Consider the following 23,848-nt stretch of genomic DNA (forward strand, 5'->3'; position numbering starts at 1 on the left):
AAGGGACATGGCCCTTCATTTGAACAAACTTGAAAGCCCTTCACCCAAGGATGCTTTTGGCCAAGTTAGGTTGAAATTGGCCCAGCGGTTCTGGAGAAGAAGTCGAAAATGTGAAAAGTTTACAGACAGACGGACAGACAGACAGACGGACAGACGGACGCCGGACAAAATGTGATCAGAATAGCTCACTTGAACCTTCGGTTCAGGTGAGCTAAAAACTGTGTTTTGGTGTTTTTTGTGCAGAGATGATTAAAAAAAAAAATGATTTTGTCCCATTCAAAATTACGATAAAATAACTTAATTATTCTTACATATATTTCAAAGTAGTAAATTTGACAAATTTTGAATTTGCCCATTCTTATTGACAACAAATATGGAATGAGATTGGAAATTTCCTGGTATACTGAATGAATTAAAGGCTTTCTCTTGCAGCAATGTGTGCTGCTGACAATTAATGAAATCCATGCACAAACAGCGATGTCTACTGCAGGCGATTCATCACTGATATATATGTACATATATATATATATAATATACTTGACTAGTTTGGTGATATCTTTCTTAGAAATGTTAGATATTGGAGGCATTGTTACTTCATGAAGTACAGCTTAGTTACCTTGACAACAGGACCTGACATAACATAGAAATGATAGGATGAAGAGTACAGCACACAGTAGATCTGCCCTTCCAACAATTCCAGCAACCTGTCAACCAATCAAAATCATTCAAATACTACCAACAATCTAAAAAAACAAACATTCGTAATAATTAAGTGTTCATATCACTACATTTTAAAGGACTTAGGAAAAATGCCACAATACAGCTCTGATAAAAAAAACCAAGCATTCTGAGAGTATTGCATGACAATATGTAATTCCCTACTGGTCGCAAAAATTACTGCACCACAACAATATTCAGTAGGTTATGGTAAGGGGGAAAATTGGGGAACCAGGATAGGAATGGTTGCAAATCAGCTACTATTCAGGTACAAAGACTAGACAAGGAAAATAGACAAATTTATATTAAGGTTTAAGTCTTTAACCAAGTCAATGAACAGTGAAATGTAGGTGACCATGAATAATTTACCTACATTGTTGTATTACTATGCTAGAAGTTTGAGTGTAGTAATTTTATCTACAGAAGTAAGAAACTTAGATGTAAACTAATAATCCAAGCTATTTTTCTACGTCCAAGGGACATAACTAAGTGAAAAATCAACAGACCGTTGAGACAAATTTCGAACTTGACCTATAACTTGTTATAGCAAAGCAATTTAGTACCAAATATCAAATAACTCTGCAAGAACAGAGAAAAAAGTGTGGAAAACTGATCTGACGGAGGGTCAGGGAGCGCAAAACCAAAGTCCCCTTCGACTTCTTCGGTAGGGGACTAAAAAGATGTACAGATTTGTTTCTTTAGGAAAACACTCACAGACTCTGTATGAATGGGGTGAGCAGCAAACAGCACTGCACACAACAGGGATGCTTTTGGAGCACCAAATATCACTTGTCCTTCTCCATCGCTATGGTAACCAGACTGGACTAATGAAAACATGGCAAGCATGAGCACGCATACCAAGCCATGAAGGATGATGTTTACAACATGAAATGACATCGGAATGGCACCTCCTGAGAGGAAATAGTTCCATCTGCCAAAAAAAAAAAAGTTTTTGTGAAACTTCCAGTGAATTATTTCAACCTTGAACAATTAGTGAAACATAACAATGATTTTAATTTATTATAAGTATTTTGATTATAAATTGTAAAGTATTTTGCATGCTGATGGTCAGCTGAACAAGAATTGTCGATACAGAACCACGTATATACTGCTCTGTTTTGTTATACTTCTCTTGGACACTCTTGAGAATTTAAGTTCATACAAAATATTTCTGCCATTTTTTCTAAATCTATTTTTTCCTCTCCTCGATATGAAAATTTCTTGCGTGATTTCCGAAATAGGTTTAAATTTTATATCGTAATAATATTACCCCAAAAAAACGTACTATATATCGGCCTGATTAGCTCAGCTAGTGGTTAGATTACCTAACTAGTAATGCAAGGATCACAGGTTCGATCCTCGATTGATTCCAAGATTTTTCTCCCCTTTTTTGCTACAATAACTTGGTAATGTCCATATCCAACTTTTTGTAATAAAGAAGAGCTGACTTTACATTTTACTTACCATACCTAGGAATTACCAAAATATGTTACATTTAAAACAGACCTGGTAATATACCCCAATATTTTGTAGAAACATTAAATAGGATGTAAGTAAATTGTACCTGAAATGTGACCAAAAAACTATATACTACTGCAAAATGTCACATATCATCTTAATCTACACCAGGAACTCATAATCCATACTTTCGTGCGCAATATTAGTTAGAAAACAAGTTATCTGTAAATGATACTTTTCTGGAAATTCCAAGTATTTCTCTGAACAATCACATGAATAATGGTCATTGTTTACATCATAAGACTGGTCCAATGCCATATTTGTGTCATGTAGAAGTTCAAAATTTTTGTCTCTTAATTGTGAACTAGTCCCCAAATGACCTTGGGTTACATATCTACATGCAGTTGTAAACAAAAATTAAAGTGCGTATGAATCTTGATAACTATTATTGAGTAGTATATATGTTTATTTTGAAGGCTGAAAATATTCTAACAGAAATGAAAGCAGAATGCAAATAAATACAAGAAATTTTTGTTTTGAAAATACATGAGGGAATGAACAGTGGTGCTTAATTCACACCAGCATATTTTCAACAAAATGCTGATGCTTATTTATTTCTTATATATTCAAAGCACGTCCTCTGGTCATGAGGAAGCTTTCTGCAGTAGTGTGACGTCCTGTCCATACAATGTCTGTAACAGATAATCAGAGACACAGATATATGTATGTTTTTTTTAAATTAATTTGTTTTATGTCCTATTTAAGAATTTTTCCACTCATATTGAGAATCACCAGCTGTAGGTGAAGTGCCCTAAATTTAAGTCTTGGGTTTGACGTGGTTAAAGTACGAGCAATCTCGAACCCTCAACCTTTCGATCATGAAACCAATGCTCCAACCACTGAGCCTCCATGACAGATTACATGTACTGTTACACAGACAAACGGAGAGTAACAGAATTCCCTCCCAAAAATTAACTCCCAACGGTCATTATGACAAACCTGAAGGTCAGCACTGTGAGTGGACGGTAAGACTTGTGACTTGTTTTAGAGTCCAGCTTGTTTCCCCAGAAGTCGTGAATAAACAAGTCTGATAGAGGTGTCTCTGGTTTAAGGTCATTATTGGACAAAATGGCCTCACTGTCATCAAAGACGAAATCTCCATTGTAACTGTTTATAAAACAGGACACTGCTAATAGGAATACAACACATGCTGCTGAGGGGAAGGGGAGAGCAGGCAGGGGCAGACAACTGTCCCATTCCTTCCTGTAAGGGACATTACTCCTGTGGCCCCCATTTTGTTTGCTGCTGCTGTTATTGTGGCCATTTTGCTTCAGTCTGTTCATGATTCAGTCCTTTCATCCTGAAAAATTACAATAAAAAATCAATATCCTAAAATGTTACAATTAAAAATCAAATTATTCTGAAATGAAATGTACATAATTCAATTTTCAATGATTACAATGAGGTCCTATACGTCTGTATATCTGTTAGTTTACATTTGTACAAGTTCTAGACTCGATCGTTAGTAAATCAAGATTGACTAGAAATTAATTAATCTTAATCAATGTAACTTTTCTCTGATTAATATACAGCCATTCTGTAAATACTACTTCTGAGGTTCAATACTATAAAATGATCACTTAATGTACACATGCTTATAAGTGTAATGATATATTTTAATTTCCTTCATGTGTCAGTGCTTGTCATACAGCAAGTAAGGTGGGGCCAATAGGTGGAGTAGGGGTTAAGTCTCTTGCATGTGGTGTGGTTTAATCAAATTAACAGTCACCTTGATTACAGCAGTACAGTAATCCACACTCTCCCGTTAGTTGAAGATTTGAATTAGTCAATAGTGGGCAAAAAGGGAGAACAATGAAAATGTCATTCCTCCATGAACCAAAATTTACATTATTTTTAAAGATGCCTGGATATTATCATGATAATGACATGATGACTCATATAATCACAGAGTAAAACAAAACTCTTCTTATCCATCAAATTCAACTGTTACAGTAGTGTCAATTGATCCAAGTTCCTACAAATTCAACTGTTACAGTAGTGTCAATTGGTCAGTTCCTACAAATTCAACTGTTACAGTAGTGTCAATTGGTCAGTTCCTACAAATTCAACTGTTATAGTAGTGTCAATTGGTCAGTTCCTACAAATTCAACTGTTACAGTAGTGTCAATTGGTCAGTTCCTACAAATTTAAGATCTCTCCGTTTGCTATAGGCATTAACATTCCGTTCACCTTATGGGTATCTTCTGTTCATTATAGACATGACCTTTTATCATCTAATCAAATGTTTACCTGATAGTTATAATGATCAAAACATTCACATCTTCTAATCTAAATTTCTGCAGTGGGAAAAAAAGAATACAAATTTTTAAAGTCCACTGAGAACACAGTAAACAAGATACAAAGATGGCCCGTACAGGATCTGGTGATAATCCACTGATCATGCAGTCCGTTAGTGTGGAAGATTAACACAGATGGTTCCCTCCAACAGAAAATCAATCAACCCAATACTTAAAAACTAGACCTTATCTTTCCAGTGTTTTAAAACACCTACCCCGATATCCACTGCAGACTTCCTCGAGGCAATCAGAGTAAACTTTGAGTCAATTTCTCCAACTTCTTTTCCCCCCAAAACAAATCTTAAAATGTCACTCCAATCGATGGAACTCTCCTCCCAAATAAATGAGGACAAGGCACTTTCTATTTCACCAACACTGGTTCCCCACTCTCAGGCACACAAGTACTAGGGACATGATGAATCAAAAAATTGCAAATGCAAACTAAATTCCATATGAACAAAGAGACATAAATCATAAAGAACTGATCTTGCTTTTCATTGAATTTGTAAGGAGGGCTGGTCGCAGCGTTCTTTTGTTATGGTCGATTGGCCTGGGACGCCTGTCTGTTTATTTTCCATAATACTGCCAGGAAAACCTGTCTGGGGAGGCTATTTTTAAACCAGCCTGTTGTGTCATTTTTAAATCTCTTTCACAGTCCACCTCCTTATTTATTCAGTACACAATGATGATCTATCATGAGGTCCACTGGTCTTATCGGTCACCGGAGTATTAGTATCACTATATAACCCCAAAGGCTGCGAAATCTATAATAATTTTCCTGTTCTGCATATATACAAGTAAATTTTAATATTCAGCAGCAGTATAAAACAAGATAACTTGATTTAAATGCCCCTGAAAGTGCCCACACTGATGAAAGGCTTTACATAATATATGTTAATTTGATGTGACTGTATGTGTACAACAATACTTTGAAATTGAAAACTTTCAAATTTACTTTTATATATTTATTCACAAAATGCAGTTTTAGTAGAAAGTAAACTAAAAAAAAAAAAAAAAAAATTTAAAACCCCTGCTGGACCCGAACCTGCGATCCACAGTTCATCAGTCAACATGCTAACCTACTGAGCTACCCAGCAGTCAACGTGCTAACCTACTGAGCTACCCAGCTTGGTAATCAACAGTTCAGCAGTCAACATGCTAACCTACTGAGCTACCCAGTATTCAACATGCTAACCTACTGAGCTACCTAGTATTCAACATGCTAACCTACTGAGCTACCCAGCAGTCAATGTGCTAACTTACTGAGCTACCCAGCAGTCAATGTGCTAACCTACTGAGCTACCCAGCAGTCAACGTGCTAACCTACTGAGCTACCCAGCTTGGTAATCAACAGTTCAGCAGTCAATGTGCTAACCTACTGAGCTACCCAGCTTGGTAATCAACAGTTCAGCAGTCAACGTGCTAACCTACTGAGCTACCCAGCAGTCAACATGCTAACCTACTGAGCTACCCAGCAGTCAACATGCTAACCTACTGAGCTACCCAGCAGTCAACGTGCTAACCTACTGAGCTACCCAGCTTGGTAATCAACAGTTCAGCAGTCAATGTGCTAACCTACTGAGCTACCCAGCTTGGTAATCAACAGTTCAGCAGTCAATGTGCTAACCTACTGAGCTACCCAGCTTGGCAATTTCAAATGCTTCATACCAAATCTGAAAAGAATTGGAAAGATTATACATGTAGTTATCGTGATGAGATTTAAAATGTTCAATTGTTAACTGTGCACAATGACGGACATAGACCAATAGCAATAGGTCATCTGAGTGACTCATACTGATGAAGCTGGTCACACAATGACCTCTAATTTGTGTTCAGTATGGCGGACAAGAACCCCTCACTTAACCTTCATTTACCTTGTGAAATATTTCAAGAATAATGCAATTAAAGACTGATAAAATAATTAAGGGAAAATTGAGTCAGTTTTATAATAAAACACCCAAACTGAGGCGTTTGTTCTAGGACAATTATAAACATGCCAGGCATGATGGGAGACAGTTTGTAATACATCAATTGATACTATTATAATAATATACAGCTTTATCACAGACTTTATTAAGGACATATGCAACGTTTCTCAACAATATATCATTTTTTGTAGCAATTCACTTGCGTTCTATCTTGTTTCTACAAAAAATATTGGGATATATTACCATGTCTGTTTTAAAGTTACACGTAGCATAATTGATGGTTCCTGATTGTGACAAGTAAAAAAAATGAAAAGTCGTCTCTCATGTATTACAGTAAGCTAAATAAATGAATATTACTGTAGCAAAGAAGGAGAGAAAAATCTTTGAACCAATCGGGGATCAAACCTGGGACCTTCACATTACTAGACAGGTGATCTAATCACTGTGCTACCCAGTTCAATATAAAGCATGGTAATATTACAATTTAATTAAAATTAGATGTTAGATCCGCTCACATACTCGCTACACAATACTGACTGTGTAATGAGTATGTGCGCAGATCTAACATCTAATTTCAATTAGATTGGGTAATATTACTTGCACTGTAAAATTTAATACCTATTTCGGAAATCATACAAGAACATGATATTGTAAAATATAGCTCATACTCCACAGTCACATAATAGTGTAAAATATAGCTCATACTCCACAGTCACATAAATATTGTAAAATATAGCTCATACTTCACAGTCACATAATAGTGTAAAATATAGCTCATACTCCACAGTCATATAATATCATAAAATATAACACATACTCCACAGTTACATAAATATTGTAAAATATAGCTCATACTCCACAGTCACATAATATCATAGAATATAACTCATACTCCACAGTCACATAAATATTGTAAAATATAGCTCATACTTCACAGTCACATAATAGTGTAAAATATAGCTCATACTCCACAGTCATATAATATCATAAAATATAACACATACTCCACAGTTACATAAATATTGTAAAATATAGCTCATACTCCACAGTCACATAATATCATAAAATATAGCTCATACTCCACAGTCACATAATATTGTAAAATATAGCTCATACTCCACAGTCACATAATATTGTAAAATATAGCTCATATTCTACAGTCACATAATATTGTAAAATATAGCTCATACTCCACAGTCACATAATATCATAAAATATAACTCATACTCCACAGTTACATAAATATTGTAAAATATAGCACATACTCCACAGTCACATAATATTGTAAAATATAGCTCATACTCCACAGTCACATAATATCATAAAATATAACACATACTCCACAGTTACATAAATATTGTAAAATATAGCTCATACTCCACAGTCACATAATATCATAAAATATAACTCATACTCCACAGTCACATAAATATTGTAAAATATAGCTCATACTCCACAGTCACATAAATATTGTAAAATATAGCTCATACTCCACAGTCACATAAATATTGTAAAATATAGCTCATACTCCACAGTCACATAATATTGTAAAATATAACTCATACTCCACAGTTACATAAATATTGTAAATATAGTTCATACTTCACAGTCACATAATATCATAAAATATAGCTCATACTCCACAGTTACATAAATATTGTAAAATATAGCTCATACTCCACAGTCACATAATATCATAAAATATAACTCATACTCCACAGTCACATAAATATTGTAAAATATAGCACATGCTCCACAGTCACATAATAGTGTAAAATATAGCTCATACTCCACAGTCACATAATATCATAAAATATAACACATACTCCACAGTCACATAATATTGTAAAATATAGCTCATACTCCACAGTCACATAATATTGTAAAATATAACTCATACTCCACAGTTACATAAATATTGTAAAATATAGCTCATACTCCACAGTCACATAATATTGTAAAATATAACTCATACTCCACAGTTACATAAATATTGTAAATATAGCTCATACTTCACAGTCACATAATATCATAAAATATAGCTCATACTCCACAGTCACATAATAGTGTAAAATATAGCTTATACTCCACAGTCACATAATATAATAAAATATAACACATACTCCACAGTCACATAATATCATAAAATATAACTCATACTCCACAGTCACATAAATATTGTAAAATATAGCACAAGCTCCACAGTCACATAATAGTGTAAAATGTAGCTCATACTCCACAGTCACATAATATCATAAAATATAACTCATACTCCACAGTCACATAAATATTGTAAAATATAGCTCATACTCCACAGTCACATAATATTGTAAAATATAACTCATACTCCACAGTTACATAAATATTGTAAAATATAGCTCATACTCCACAGTCACATAATATTGTAAAATATAACTCATACTCCACAGTTACATAAATATTGTAAATATAGCTCATACTTCACAGTCACATAATATCATAAAATATAGCTCATACTCCACAGTCACATAAATATTGTAAAATATAGCTCATACTCCACAGTCACATAAATATTGTAAAATATAGCTCATACTTCAGAGTCACATATTATTGTAAAATATAGCTCATACTCCACAGTTACATAAATATTGTAAAATATAGCTCATACTCCACAGTCACATAATAGTGTAAAATATAGCTCATAGTCCACAGTCATATAATATCATAAAATATAGCTCATACTCCACAGTCATATAATATCATAAAATATAGCTCATACTCCACAGTCACAAAATATTGTAAAATATAGTTCATATTCCTCAGTCACATAACATAAATAGATTCATTGGCTGAAAGCTGACATCACAATGCCATGAATATCAATGACCTGACAAAACTTTGTGACTGTTAAAACATTGCGGGGTTTCTAACTCTAGAACAGATTGATAACTTTATTACAGTCCAAACTAAAAATAACCAAATTCTATGGGCTAATTGGCAAAAGCTTTAAATGTTCCATGAAACTGATTATCTGTCAATATCTCCTTTCTGATGGAACACCAATGACCATTTCATATTTCTCTGCATCCAACGGTCACACCATTATACATGTATTAGTCTAAGAGATATGTCCTAAACACTAAAATGTACATAATAGTGATAATATATACATCTAATTTTGTCAGAACTCTTCTGTAGCTCCAGGGGATCTACCACTTGTTCATCTACCAGGGCTTCACCTTGGACCCACTAGGAGCTTCAAGACAGTCCCTAGACCCATTTAAGCAGTTTACTGCTCCCCCCTTCTGAAATTTCTGGATCCACCACTGATATACATGTACATTTCACAGCTGTTTCACAGATAAACATGATAAAAGGATGATGAGCATTGGCATATGCCAATCGTGCAGTTGTTAGTAACATAAAAATAACTCATTGTCATTAAACAGCAGTTCGTACCGTGTCATGTTTAACTTCACAACATATATTCAATATTGGATGTACATTAATATCGTGTTACTCAAACATACCCTGTTAGGCCAATACATATAAATATATGTTGGTTTCCACTTTCATCTAAAAAATTTGAAGGGTCGGTAGGTAGGTAGTGGTTTGTTTTTTTTTAATTTTATTTCATAGGTTGAATTATTTTTTAATGATTCAGTACTTCACTATGCATAAAATAGTATGTGCATATAATAAATATCGTCGATAACTCTAATAGGCTAATTAGTCAATAAATATATTCTTGTTGTAGTGATGACATTAATTCGTAAAATCTGTGAGAATGGAAAAAAATATGTTAGGGTCAGCAGAAATGTTTAGGGTCGATCGGGAAAATGGAAACCAACATACCAGGTATATTTTTTATTTATTTTTTTTGGCCTAAACTGTTAAAGTGATCTAGGCCTATAATTTATAAACTGTTAGATATAAGTATACTAACTTGTTTCTTATAAGAATCTATGTTAAGATCTCAACTACTGCACGCAATAATAATAAATATGACTTTAAAATAATTTTCAAACAAAAGATTTATGCCCTGTTTATATAATTCAAATTAAAAGTTGACTCATTTTGATGTAGATTCGAATTTCCTCTGCACTGAATTATTTTCGTTGATATTTCATTTAAATAATACTGTCATTTCACATGATATTTGTATAAAAACGCCCTATCAGAAACTTGAGATGAACATTGGCATTCCTGCACTCCTGTTAAAATTAACAAATAGATTAATATTTTTAAAAAAATTTACCTTTATAAACACCTGACTAACACACATGTCATGACGTCTCATCCTGTGAGTGACAGTTTTGTAAGAGTTATAGTTCTTCTTATCAGTAGTCGTGTCCCACAGACGTTCGCTCGCGCGCTCGTATTCCCCAGACGTTCGCTCGCGATACTCCCAGGTCTGTACTCCAGTCGTCCGATTTGTCATAGACTTCCATATATATGGATCAGTACTTATCCCGCATAGAGAGAGAGAGAGAGAGAGAGAGAGAGAGAGAGAGAGAGAGAGAGAGAGAGAGAGAGAGAGAGAGGGGGTTGTCATATATATGGATCAGTACTTATCCCGCATAGAGAGAGAGAGAGAGAGAGAGAGAGAGAGAGAGGGGGGGTTGTCTTGTCGACCCAAAATGACAAAATAGATTATTCGTGCTAAACATTTTCAATCACAGGGGGATGCAATACCCCCTTCCGTAAATCTGCCACAGACTTACAAATAGTTGTCCATTGCTTATTACATAATAGTATAAACCATTACTTAACTTATTTATCCCTTGAATCCGTTATCATTATTCATATAATATTGCTGATTACATGTAACTCAGGAAGCATATATACGGGAAGCCTAGAGTTTATTATACCGACTGTGCAACAATGAAAATTGTAACGAAGAGAGAATATGATATAGGCCTACATGCTCTGTATGAAAACTAATATGACAATAATTTTTGACTGATAACAAAAACAAAATGAATATCCTTTCTTTAACGACGTGACCGGCCAGGAAATACCTGAAGTAAAAAACATTCTTATAAACAATCACAAGAAAAATTCTGGAAACCGGTGTCCCACACCGTGTGAAAATCGCAAATGCTCGCCGTCTCCAAGATAATGCAGCCCCTGGACTTTGCATCAAAGTATTAAGTATGACGGCTGCTATTAACAAGAACGCTGCGTAAAATTCAATATGTCTAAAGCATGCTTCTTAGAAATGGTGCGTCAATGAAAATGCAGGCGTCGCGCAATATTCCTGACGTTTATGAAGTTTTCTGCGTATTGTGACGTTATGTCATAAGACCCCTTTTCTCATACACTGGCTCATGAGAATATATATGAATATAAAGTCATTGCGTATTTTGTTTCTATGAAAGAATAATCAGCGTTTGTCCTTTCTCTTCTAGTGTTACGTATTAAAAGATATCGAATGCATCGATTTTCTTCAAGTTTGTAATTTTCACAATGATTCTTTTATCAAACTAGAGGCTCACAGTCCTTCAATCACCTGAGTTTTAGTTAAAAAGTGTCTACACTAGCACCATGGGCTATGAAATCTAGAATAATTTTCCTGATCTGCGTATCAAATTTACATTTTAATATTCAACAACAGTATAAAACAAGATGCAGTGTTCTCTTAAAAAATCGCAAATGTTAATACTATATGACTATATTTTGGACCCACCCTGGGGTTTTGATATTCACAATTTTAGTACATCCCTTTCTGCTTTCCCAAATATGCATTTAGTTTTCATACAGTATCAGCAAACTTAAAGAGGAAGTTTTTCAAATGATGAAGACAATGAGCACTAAAATAATATTGCCCCTATTCTGATGACAAAATCCTTACCTCTGGGATCGTGAAATTCTTAGTATCAATAGCATTGAAGAAGTTATTGAAATCTTTTTAAAAATCAACACTACATACCAAGTTTGGCCCAACCCCGAAGTCAGAACATCTACCCCAGAGATCATGAAATTCCAAATACCAACCATATTAAGCACAATACAAATATCAATCATACACAATACAAATATCAACCATACCCGATACAAATATCAAACATACCCAATACAAATATCAAACATACCCAATACAAATATCAAACATACCCAATACAAATATCAACCATGCCCAATACAAATATCAACCATAGCACAATACAAATATCAACAATACCCAATACAAATATCGTACATAGCACAATACAAATATCAACAATACCCAATACAAATATCGTACATAGCACAATACAAATATCAACCATACCCAATACAAATATCAAACATAACACAATACAAATATCAACCATACCCAATACAAATATCAAACATACCCAATACAAATATCAAACATAACACAATACAAATATCAACCATACACAATACAAATATCAACCATACACAATACAAATATCAACCATACACAATACAAATATCAACCATACCCAATACAAATATCAAACATACTCAACACAAATATTAACCATACACAATACAAATATCAAACATACCCAATACAAACATTAATCATACACAATACAAATATCAAACATACCCAATACAAATATTAACCATACCCAATACAAATATCAACCATGCCCAATACAAATATCAACCATAGCACAATACAAATATCAACCATATCCAATACAAATATTAACCATACCTAATACAAATATCAACAATACCCAATACAAATATCAAACATAGCACAATACAAATATCAACCATATCCAATACAAATATCAACCATACACAATACAAATATCAACCATACCCAATACAAATATCAAACATACTCAATACAAATATTAACCATACACAATACAAATATCAAACATACCCAATACAAACATTAACCATACACAATACAAATATCAAACATACCCAATACAAATATTAACCATACACAATACAAATATCAACCATGCCCAATACAAATATCAACCATAGCACAATACAAATATCAACCATATCCAATACAAATATTAACCATACCTAATACAAATATCAACAATACCCAATACAAATATCAAACATAGCACAATACAAATATCAACCATATCCAATACAAATATTAACCATACCCAATACAAATATCAACAATACCCAATACAAATATCAAACATACCCAATACAAATATCAAACAGACCCAATACAAATATCAACCATACCCAATACAAATATTAACCATACCCAATACAAATATCAAACATAACACCAATACAAATATCAACCTTACCCAATACAAATATTAACCATACCCAATACAAATATCAACCATAGCACAATACAAATATCAACCATACCCAATACAAATATCAACCATACCCAATACAAATATTAACCATACACAATACAAATATCAAACATACCCAATACAAATATCAACCATACCCAATACAAATATCAAACATACCCCAATCTGACTAAAGTACAGACCTATATTATTATATATAATAATATAGGTCTGTACTTTAGTCAGATTGAAACATACCCAATACAAATATCAACCATACCCAATACAAATATCAACCATACCCAATACAAATATCAACCATAACACAATACAAATATCAAACATACCCAATACAAATATCAACCATACCCAATACAAATATCAAACATACCCAATACAAATATCAAACATAACACCAATACAAATATCAACCATAGCACAATACAAATATCAAACATACCCAATACAAATATCAAACATACCCAATACAAATATCAACCATAGCACAATACAAATATCAAACATACCCAATACAAATATCAAACATACCCAATACAAATATCAACCATAGCACAATACAAATATCAAACATACCCAATACAAATATCAAACATACCCAATACAAATATCAACCATACACAATACAAATTGAGATGTGAACGAGAGGGTAAGCCAGATCGGACACGTAAGGCAGACTATAACAACCTGGTTCTGCTGGCTGGCATAACATTACATCACAGGGGGTTCCTATCGGGCATGCAAACACGGTGACCAAAACAAACCATCTAGGGATTCCTCATGGCACACCTCGAAAGCCAAAGTGAGACATTTTAACATCTGGTTACTAAATCCCTGGCCAGTGTGCAACAAGACCACTAGCCTAAATGACTTCATCAGTGAGCAGGAATTGGACATTGTGGATCTCACAGAGACTTGGCTCACATGTTCTAACAGAGATAATCCTATCATTAGTGCACTTCTACCCCCTGGTTACAACATCAAACACAATCCTCGCAGGTCCCATGGTGGAGGAACAGCTGTCATTTATAGGTCTGACCTCAAAGTTAAACCTACATCAGACACTCATTCTATGGAGTCATTTGAGGTATTGGAGTGTAGTGTGAATGCTACTCAGTTATTACGTTTATGTGTTGTATATCGTCCACCCCCTTCTAGAGGAAACAACTACACATTGAAGCAGTTTTTCAGCGAGTTCTGCTTACCTTGAACAATTGTTTTCATGCGCTACCTCTCTACTTATCGTGGGTGATTTCAACTTCCACACTGAGAATTCCAGTGATGCTGATGCTGTTGCATTTCCCTCTCTGGTGACATCCTTTGGCTTCCAGCAACATGTCACTCAGAGCACCCATCGCGGCGGCCACACACGGGACCTTGTTCTATCCAGGTCAGTGGACTCTCTTGTGCTCACCACCCTTGCTGAGGATCATGGCTTCCCGGATCATTTGCCTGGTTTTTGTGAATCTCGATTTCCAAATCCCAGCTTCCTAAACAGTCAGTGACTTATCGCAAGGTCAAGGCCATTGACTCCCGTGTTCTCAGTCAAGCTTTCACCAGCTGTACTCTGTGTTCATCGGTAGCAATCGAAATGTCACTCACTGACCTCAAAGAACTCTACAGCAGTGAACTCTCTTCCATTATGGACTGGCTCGCACCACTCAGAACTCGCACGATCACCATCAGACCAGAGTATGAGTGGTACAACAGCTCTATCAGAGAGGCGAAACAGAGACGAAGACAAGCTGAGAGACTGTGGCGCAAATCAGGACTCGTGGTACACAGAGAGATTTACATTCAGTGCAGGGAAGAGGTGAACACACTCATTGATGCGGCTAAGCTCCAGCATTACAGGACTTTGGTGCTTGATAACATAGGTGACAGTAAGCAGCTTTTCAGAGTGGTCAACAAGCTGCTTGGTTGGAACTCCACCACTCCACTGCCTGCCGACAAATTACCATCAGATCTGGCTGACATATTCAGTGACTTTTTTGTGCAGAAAATTACACGAATTCGCAGCTCCATTGCATGTGACAATCACAATCCACTTGTTGACCCACCAGCAATCGGCGATGAAACTAAACTTAGCCTTTTCCAACATGTTACTGTGGATGAGGTCACAAAGTTGATTAGGTCATCTGTCGACAAGAGCTGTGAGCTGGACCCTATTCCTACATCCCTTGTGAAGCAAGAAGTCACAGCTCTTGCTCCCGTCATCACTTCTATCATAAATAAGTCACTTGAGAGTGGTTCCTTCCCAACATCTTTCAAAGAAGCTATTGCGAAACCACTTCTGAAAAAGGCTTCACTGGACCCTGACATACCAAAGATCTACCGGCCAGTGTCTAACCTTGCATATCTATCCAAGTTGATTGAGAAGGTTGTAGCAGCACATATACAAACCTTCCTTAGTGAGAACAATCTATTGGAGCCATTCCAAAGTGCTTACCGTCAGGGGCATTGTACTGAGACGGCACTTCTGCGAGTTCACAACGATGTGGTTTATGCCATTGGAGAGCAGAAGGCTGTCTCGCTAGTGCAATTGGACCTATCGGCTGCCTTTGACACTGTAGATCATTTACGCTTGCTGCAAATACTCAAGGACCTTGGAATTAAGGACACTGTGCTCACGTGGTTCGCGTCCTATCTTACCAATCGGACCCAGATTGTTAAAGTGAAGGGAGCGAAGTCTGATGCCACTGAGTTGGGCTGCGGTGTCCACCAGGGATCAGTCCTCGGGTCCGTTCTGTTCAACATCTACACAGCATCCCTGGGGGCCCTTCTAAGAAAGAACAATGTCTTGTACCACATGTATGCTGACGATAATGAACTGTATATCAGCTTTAAAGTCCAACAGGCCGCTCTTGTAGTCAGTCAGATGGAATCTTGCTTGGGGTCAGTTCAAACCTGGATGGCTCAGCATCACCTCAAGATCAACACAGACAAGACTGAGGTGTTAGAGATATCCTCCAAACAAATGACCTCTAAGCTGCATACATGTATACCCTCACTGCAAGTAGGAGACGAATCTATCACTCCTGTTACTAAGGCCAAGGGCGTTGGTGTAACCATTGACTCTCACATGACCATGAAGGCACATATATCATCAATGTGCAGAGGTGCCTTCATCCACCTTAAGAACCTGAGCCAGCTGAGGAAATATCTGGACAGGAAATCGCTGGAATGTGTTGTACATGCCTTCATAACAACAAAGCTGGACTACTGCAACTCTCTTTTATACGGCTTACCATCAAAGCAGATCCAGCGGCTCCAATCCATTCAAAACGCTGCAACCAGAATCATCTCAGGCACCCGCAAATATGACAGCATTACACCAGTACTACGCTCCCTCCATTGGCTTCCAGTTCAGGAGAGAGTCATCTTCAAGACATTGGTGTTAGTGTACAAAACAGTCAACATCATGGCTCCATGTAAAACTTATACGGTACCAATTTTGATGCACCAGATGCGCATTTCGACAAATAATGTCTCTTCAGTGATGCTCAACCGAAATGTTTGAAATCCGAAATAACAATGAAGTTTTAGAGCTATTATAGGGGAAAACAGTGTGCCAAAAATTCGTCTAAGGATAAGAGCTATGTTTGAGGGAGATAATCCTTAATTTTGAAATGAATTTCTAAATTTTATAACAGCAATTAAATATATATCCGTATTTTCAAGCTAGTAACGAAGTACTTAGCTACTGGGCTGTAGAGATCCTCGGGGACTAACAAGTCCACCAGCAGAGCCCTCGACCCAGGGGTCATAATGTAAAACTTATACGGTACCAATCCTATCTGCAGGAACTCATAACACCCTATGCTCCCTCCAGAACTCTGCGGTCCAGTGATCAGAGCCTACTACAAGTGCCATTTACCACCTCATCTGTGATTCAAACTCGAGTTTTAAGTGTGGCTGGCCTTAAACTGTGGAATGTTCTACCTTATGATATCAGAACTGCTGCTAGTCTCTGTATCTTTAAACCTAAACTAAAGACTCATCTTTTTACAATTTATTATAACTAGTCTGTGCAGATGAAATCTAGGTCAAGATTACTATGTTATGCAATCATACCGGACTCCTTCTCTTCACCTACTAGTCATTTGTTCTTATACAACTTGTTTTACTTATTTTATTGTTATTTAAATAGCGTTTAGAGCAATATGGATTTTACGCTTTACAAAATGAATTTATCATTATACATTTATGGCATGATAGTGAGGGAGATATGAAGATTTATTCACCCAAGAAAAATCATATTCCCCGAGGGCAACGCCCGAGGGGAATGTGATTTTTCTTGGGTGAATAAATCTTCATATCTCCCGAACATTCATGCAATAAATTTTTTATTATACCGAAACAAAGCAAGACTCAAAAGTGCATTTGAAATTGGAGTCCGCTCATCTACATGTATATAGCTGAGATCGTCCTAACGGTAACACCGCCCCGTCAACATATTACGGTAGAAGATACAAACAACGAAATACAGTGATATGATAACCAGTTTTGTATTTCCATTCTCCTTGAATGCTGATTTACTTGCTTGTTTTTGTATCAACCAAAACCATGCATTCAACTGTGTATCAGAGACCCGTATATTTTGTGCCTTACGAACTATGAACGTAGAATGACTCGGACTTATTGTGACGTATCATACACAAGAAATATCATACACTAGCAACAATTACGATCAGGTGTTATTTTGTCTTTTATACGGCTCATATGAACAGAAAAAACAGCGAGGATGCATATGATAGTAACGAAAGTTTTACGTTACTATCATCATTCATTTCCGTTACTATCATATGCATCCTCGCTGTGTTTTCAACGACGAATTTTCTGTTCATATGAACCGTATAAAAGATAAAATAACACCTGATCGTAATTGTTGCTAGTGTATGATATTTCTTGCCCACATATCATTCGCAAATAAACAATACAAATAGATATAATAAGTAAACGTGGTCTTTCCGGAATTTCCTTCCGCCATCTTGGGATGATAGTAACGATAGTTACTATCATCAGTTTAATACCAGTGTTTGGGCAGGGAGGGGTCTTTATCGTGCCATACCTGCTGTGACACGGGACCTCGGTTTTTGCGGTCTCATCCGAAGGACCGCCCCATTTAGTCGCCTTCTACGACAAGCAAGGGGTACTGAGGATCTATTCTAACCCAGATCCCCACGGGGCCCCAAAGTCATTGTGTATTATAGAAGTGTGACACGTAATAAACCTGGGTTGAATAAAAATTACATCAGTTTTATATCCCTCAGTAATCATTTCAAACGTGATTTACCTTTCTAAGTAAAAATCATTTCAATAATTAGTAGTTTAAAAAAATAATTACAAAGTCATTCGGAACTGGCAATGATCCGAAACTGGGCAAAAGACTAAGACAATTTTGTTTTTGTTAAACACTGTCTTTCCATCTACCCATGACCAAAGTGTTTTAAAAAATATTCGATTGTATTGAGGTTTTTGCTGACACAGTCGAAATACCATTATTTCAAAGCCCAGTCATGACTTTGTTAAAATTTAAATAAAAAATGGAGCGGAAAATCTTATATCTTTTTTTAATAAGATATCTTATAAAATGTATAACATATCTTATATGTTTTGTAAGATATCTCATGAACTTTATGAGATATCTCATAAATGAATTTTTATAAGATATCTCATAAACCTTATAAGATATCTTATAACATTTAGAGGATATCTTAAAACTTTTTAAAGATATCTTATAACTTTTATAAGATATCTTATAAAAGAAAGTTTATAAGATATCTCATATATTTTATAAGATATCTCATATCTTGTGTAATATACAAGATATCTTATAAAGTTTATGAGATATCGTATAAAGTATATGAGATATCTTATATATTTTATGAGATATCTTATAAACTGTTGATTCAGAGAAATATACCCGGCGCCTACCGTAGTTGTATATTGTCGAAGTGTTTTTAAGTGTTTCGAAAGACTTCTTGACTCCCCAGTTGTTAATGCTAGCTTGTCAACAACTATTGTCTTCCGTGCAATTGTAGGTATATGTATCTGAGGTTGGCCAAAATACCACCTATATTCCTATTAGTTTATTACCCTTTAAAGATCTTTAATAGATAAGTGGATTGAAATATTTTGACAAAGGATATGCTTTGTATTTACATAAAATCCGTCTCCCAAATTCGTGTTTGGTCAACAAGTTTGTTATAGCCATGTCGCTAAAGTTGACAGCTTCGATTAGAGGGGCGTCGGCAAGTATTTGACATCGGGGAGGCGAACTGGGTCGAGCTTATGTGTATTTTGACTTGAATTCATATTTCCACCCGAATCTTGATATTGTTTCCCATTCTGTCAATGTCTTAAAGACACCACCTAATAATCACCAAAGTTGTTATAGGCCTATACTTATACTATGCTTGAAAATAAGAAAAATAATAAGATTTTCCAAAAATATATAAATTTTCACAAATATCGTGTTAAGTGTAATTAATGTATATGAACCGGTGATATCTATGCATGTGTTTCCTTTAAAAATACCACAGAGTAAATAAAAAATATGATATTTTGATATAGTTACCTCGTCATAATGCAACCATGCCGATACAACGCTTTGGAAATCTAAACTTAACAGGTTGACAGATTAATACTTGTTTTAAATCCCTTCATTTTTTAAAATTGCAATGGAGGAATATATGTCACGACGGTAAAAATGAAATCTCACAAGTTGTTTTAGACAGTGGTTTTAACCAGTTTTCTGTGTTTCCCTTTAATTGATATGCTCACACATCGTAATATTTTTCGATAATTTTTTTTTCTAATGACTTGATGACTTACTATACATTGGCATTGTTTTTATAATAAACTGCAATTGATAATTATTTTTGGATCAGAAAAATTATGATACATCGTTGACAACTGGGTCCACTGTCACGGTTGCATTTCCAAAATTAATAAAAACAATCAGATTTAAAGTATAAACACCACAATACGGTACTTTATTTCAGCAACATACATGTAAAAAAAAATTCTTTTATTGAAATTGCGATCAACCTGTCGTTAGTGAGCGGAAGTATGGTCAGAAAGAAATAAATAAATGAAAATAAAAATCTTGACATCAAGGAAATTGTATATTTGTTTGGTACAATTTGATCTTTAATATTGTAAATTATCTTTAGATAATTGATTTGATCATTGAAACAGTAAATGTTGCAAATGAGAAAAGTTACCTTTGTACTTGGTAATCAAGTTCCTTAGTCGGGTCCCCATTCGCTTTTGAATGTGGCCCACACATTCCTCCTTCTGGATCTCTATGTCCCCATAGGGTTTGTCCCTCAGTACCCGTAGGAAGGCTTTACTGTCCCCATCCCCTATAAAAGGATTGTACCTCAGATTGTATTTCTGGACTGACCTGTTGAACAGAATGGAGGCACCTTCTGTTTCCATGCTCTGTGCACTCCCATCATGGTTTAACATGCATTCAGATTCATGGCTTAGAAACCACTCAAGGTACTCGGGAGATGTCTTATCCTCCCATTTTGAGCACTCAGGACACACAGAACACATGTAATGCACATCCAAGACTTCTCCTGTATCAATTGATATTACAGTTACAAATCCGTGACGTGATGATAGTCCACGATTTAACCATGATCCATCAATTGTCACTCCACAGTCAACTACACTTTCAGGGCACAAGTTCTCATCCTCACTTTCCTTTAGTGTATGGCCTCGTTTTCCTGCATTCAGTAATTCCTGCAGAAGTACAATTTTTGTTTTTTCTGTGATGTGTTTTGTGTGGTCACTGTATGGTGTTGCTGACACTGGTTGTGGTAAGTTCATGGCTGCACAAAATTTTGATGCAGCATTTCTTCCCTTGCCAATTAACCGCATCCCAAGAACGACACTTCTATTCACTTCAAACGAATGGGAACTGCTTGTGCACAGTTTTGAAGTGAAAAACTCAGAGGTGTGGTTACACTGAACATTTTGACACTTCAGTAAAAGACTTGAACACAGTCCATTTTGCTTGCTTGGAATTACGGAAAGGTTCATTTTCCCATAACATTTTGAACAACATGTATGCTCACCTATTTGAGAGTTCAAAATGTCTAAGTCCATAATGATACTGCCTCTGTTTTCCTCTTGTAAATATTCAGTTTCAGTTTGAATTTTTCTGGATGAAACACTGGTACCTCGCTGATCCTGTTTGTCTTCTTGATTATACCATGATCCTTTCATAGATGCTTTCAAATGATGTTTAGCATCATCAGGCATGGACCTCTTGCGCTTTTTATTTTTCGGCATTGTGTATACAGAAGTGATGTTGATAGAATGAAATATTTTACTAGAATGATATCATAAGGATGAGTCCCTATTATTCATAATGTATTATTCCTGTAACGATTTCAGCATTTCTTTGAAAATTATACACGGTATCTTGTTAAAGAAAATTCTCTGATGTGCTAACAATTTCCCAATGACTCAAATCTTTATACAGGCAGTATTAACTGCAAATTAATTGACATTGATTTCTATGATTTATTATAATTCATTATAACTCATTCTTCTTTCAAGTTCAGCATTTCTTTGAAAATTATAATCGGTATCTTCTTAAAGAAAATTCTGTGATGTGCTAACAATTTCCTACTGATGCTAATCTTTATACAGGCAGTATAATGGCAGATTAATTGACCCCCAATTTCCCAAGTGGTCACAGTGATTTATTGCTCCTTTTATCAGCTAGTAGTTACAGACCCAATCAGAAGCTTCAATAACGGCACATTCACACGTGTTGGTATTTATATTTCAATAATGTTAAATAATTAGAAAACCATTCCACATTTTGTAGAAATTTTATATGCATTATAAAGCTGTGACTTGCTCTTTTTCCTACACAAAAAAATCTCTAAATTGTTGAAAATCATAAAAAAAAAAACCTTTGGTGTATCCTTAAAGTTAGCAATTACAATCAATGTCTTATTATCTATGATGCAAGTTAAATTCTTGTCGATATTAAATTTTTTGGGGGGTGGAAATCTACAAGTTGGTAGGAACTGGGAGCACAAGTACATGTGGTTACAAGGTCGTTTTTTTATTCCCAGGGTGCGCATGTGTACTTGGTGATATGCCGTACCCGTGTTTAGCTTCTAAATTTTGCATAACCATTTTCTCGCAGTTTAACTGGGTCTCTGCCCACCTACTTTTTTTGGAAAAGTGCATGGACAAAGGCGACTGCTTTTTATGGCAAAGTCCTTGCGCCGACAAGAAATTACCCTGGTCTTTTCCCTCTCACCCTCAGTCCACGCCCCCCTCTGATAGCTAGTACAATAACAATAGCGATGTTCAAAACCAAGAGTAGAAATTTAATATATCAATATAATCTTATCCTCTCTACTATCGTTGTACATCATAGATCGTACTAGAGCTTATGTAACATGTGTTATTGACGATTTCATATAATAGAAAATTGTAATAATGTTACAACGATACTACTTTGATTTTATTGTCATTTATTTGCAAAATAACACTGTTGTGCATACAAAACCATTCACTTGGTATTGGATGGTTTATCTTATTGTTTTTATGTATTATTCGTTTTACAAAGATAACCGTTCGTTTAGCAATTACATCAGTTACATGTAACATCGTTAATTTTGCTTAAATTGTGTATATTTGTTTTGCAAAAAGGTACGTTGATGGAGCATTGGAATGATTTAAATCAAAATAAATGTTTATCTTTAAGTAATGATGAAAGTGAAGTTGTCTGGTAAATGCCTAGAAACTGACCTTTTTGCACTTGAGACTTTTTGAAGAGTTATTTGCCCTTGTAAAAAGAAAAGAAATCCAATTTCCTAAAAATATGTGTGATGAATTATTGTTTTTATTTCATATTTTCATAACGAGAAAGTTTATGTAACTTTTTACCAAGAGATTTATATGAAAATGAAATTAAGAAATATATTTTGATAAAACATGCTCTTTCCCAAGACCTCAATGTAAAATTCTAGGTAAAATAAATCAAACAGTAATTAAAATTTCCAAAATTCCTTAGGCAGATTATTCTTATTTGACGAACCCTTCAAAATGATACCATGGTTACAAAAATCCCACCATCTAGTTACGAGATACGAAATGCATGTAT

General features: G+C 35.2%; 2 protein-coding genes across 7 annotated transcripts in view; one reads left to right on the forward strand and one right to left on the reverse strand.

The window, feature by feature from the left end:
- Positions 1-10,847, reverse strand: part of LOC125660019 (protein O-mannosyl-transferase TMTC4-like) — a 30,056-nt gene extending 19,209 nt beyond the window's left edge. The window contains exons 1-4 of one of the 6 annotated variants that reach the window (XM_056150182.1): positions 10,698-10,847; positions 3,175-3,535; positions 1,432-1,648; positions 617-704 (exon numbers count right to left, since the gene is read on the reverse strand). In XM_056150182.1, the coding sequence (XP_056006157.1) occupies positions 617-704; positions 1,432-1,648; positions 3,175-3,518 (649 nt within the window). In that variant the 5' untranslated portion in view covers positions 3,519-3,535; positions 10,698-10,847. Of the gene's footprint in view, positions 1-616; positions 705-1,431; positions 1,649-3,174; positions 3,536-3,964; positions 4,191-4,485; positions 4,509-4,610; positions 4,696-4,747; positions 5,605-6,159; positions 6,278-10,697 lie in introns of those variants that run through there. The other 5 variants (XM_056150183.1, XM_056150181.1, XM_056150185.1 and 2 more) reach the window with 5 other exon arrangements.
- A 4,448-nt stretch (positions 10,848-15,295) lies between these two features.
- Positions 15,296-20,890, forward strand: LOC130050513 (uncharacterized). The gene is made up of 2 exons (XM_056150709.1): positions 15,296-17,135; positions 20,883-20,890. The coding sequence occupies exons 1-2, from the start codon at positions 15,296-15,298 to the stop codon at positions 20,888-20,890; spliced, it is 1,848 nt and encodes a 615-aa protein (XP_056006684.1).
- The last annotated feature ends 2,958 nt before the right edge of the window (positions 20,891-23,848 follow it).

The sequence above is a fragment of the Ostrea edulis genome, chromosome 9, assembly GCF_947568905.1.
Source record: "Ostrea edulis chromosome 9, xbOstEdul1.1, whole genome shotgun sequence".
NCBI lineage: Eukaryota > Metazoa > Mollusca > Bivalvia > Ostreida > Ostreidae > Ostrea > Ostrea edulis.

Excerpts from the sequence above, each read along its gene's own strand:
- LOC130050513 (XM_056150709.1), top strand. The coding sequence starts at position 15,296 with ATGTCACTCACTGACCTCAAAGAACTCTACAGCAGTGAACTCTCTTCC.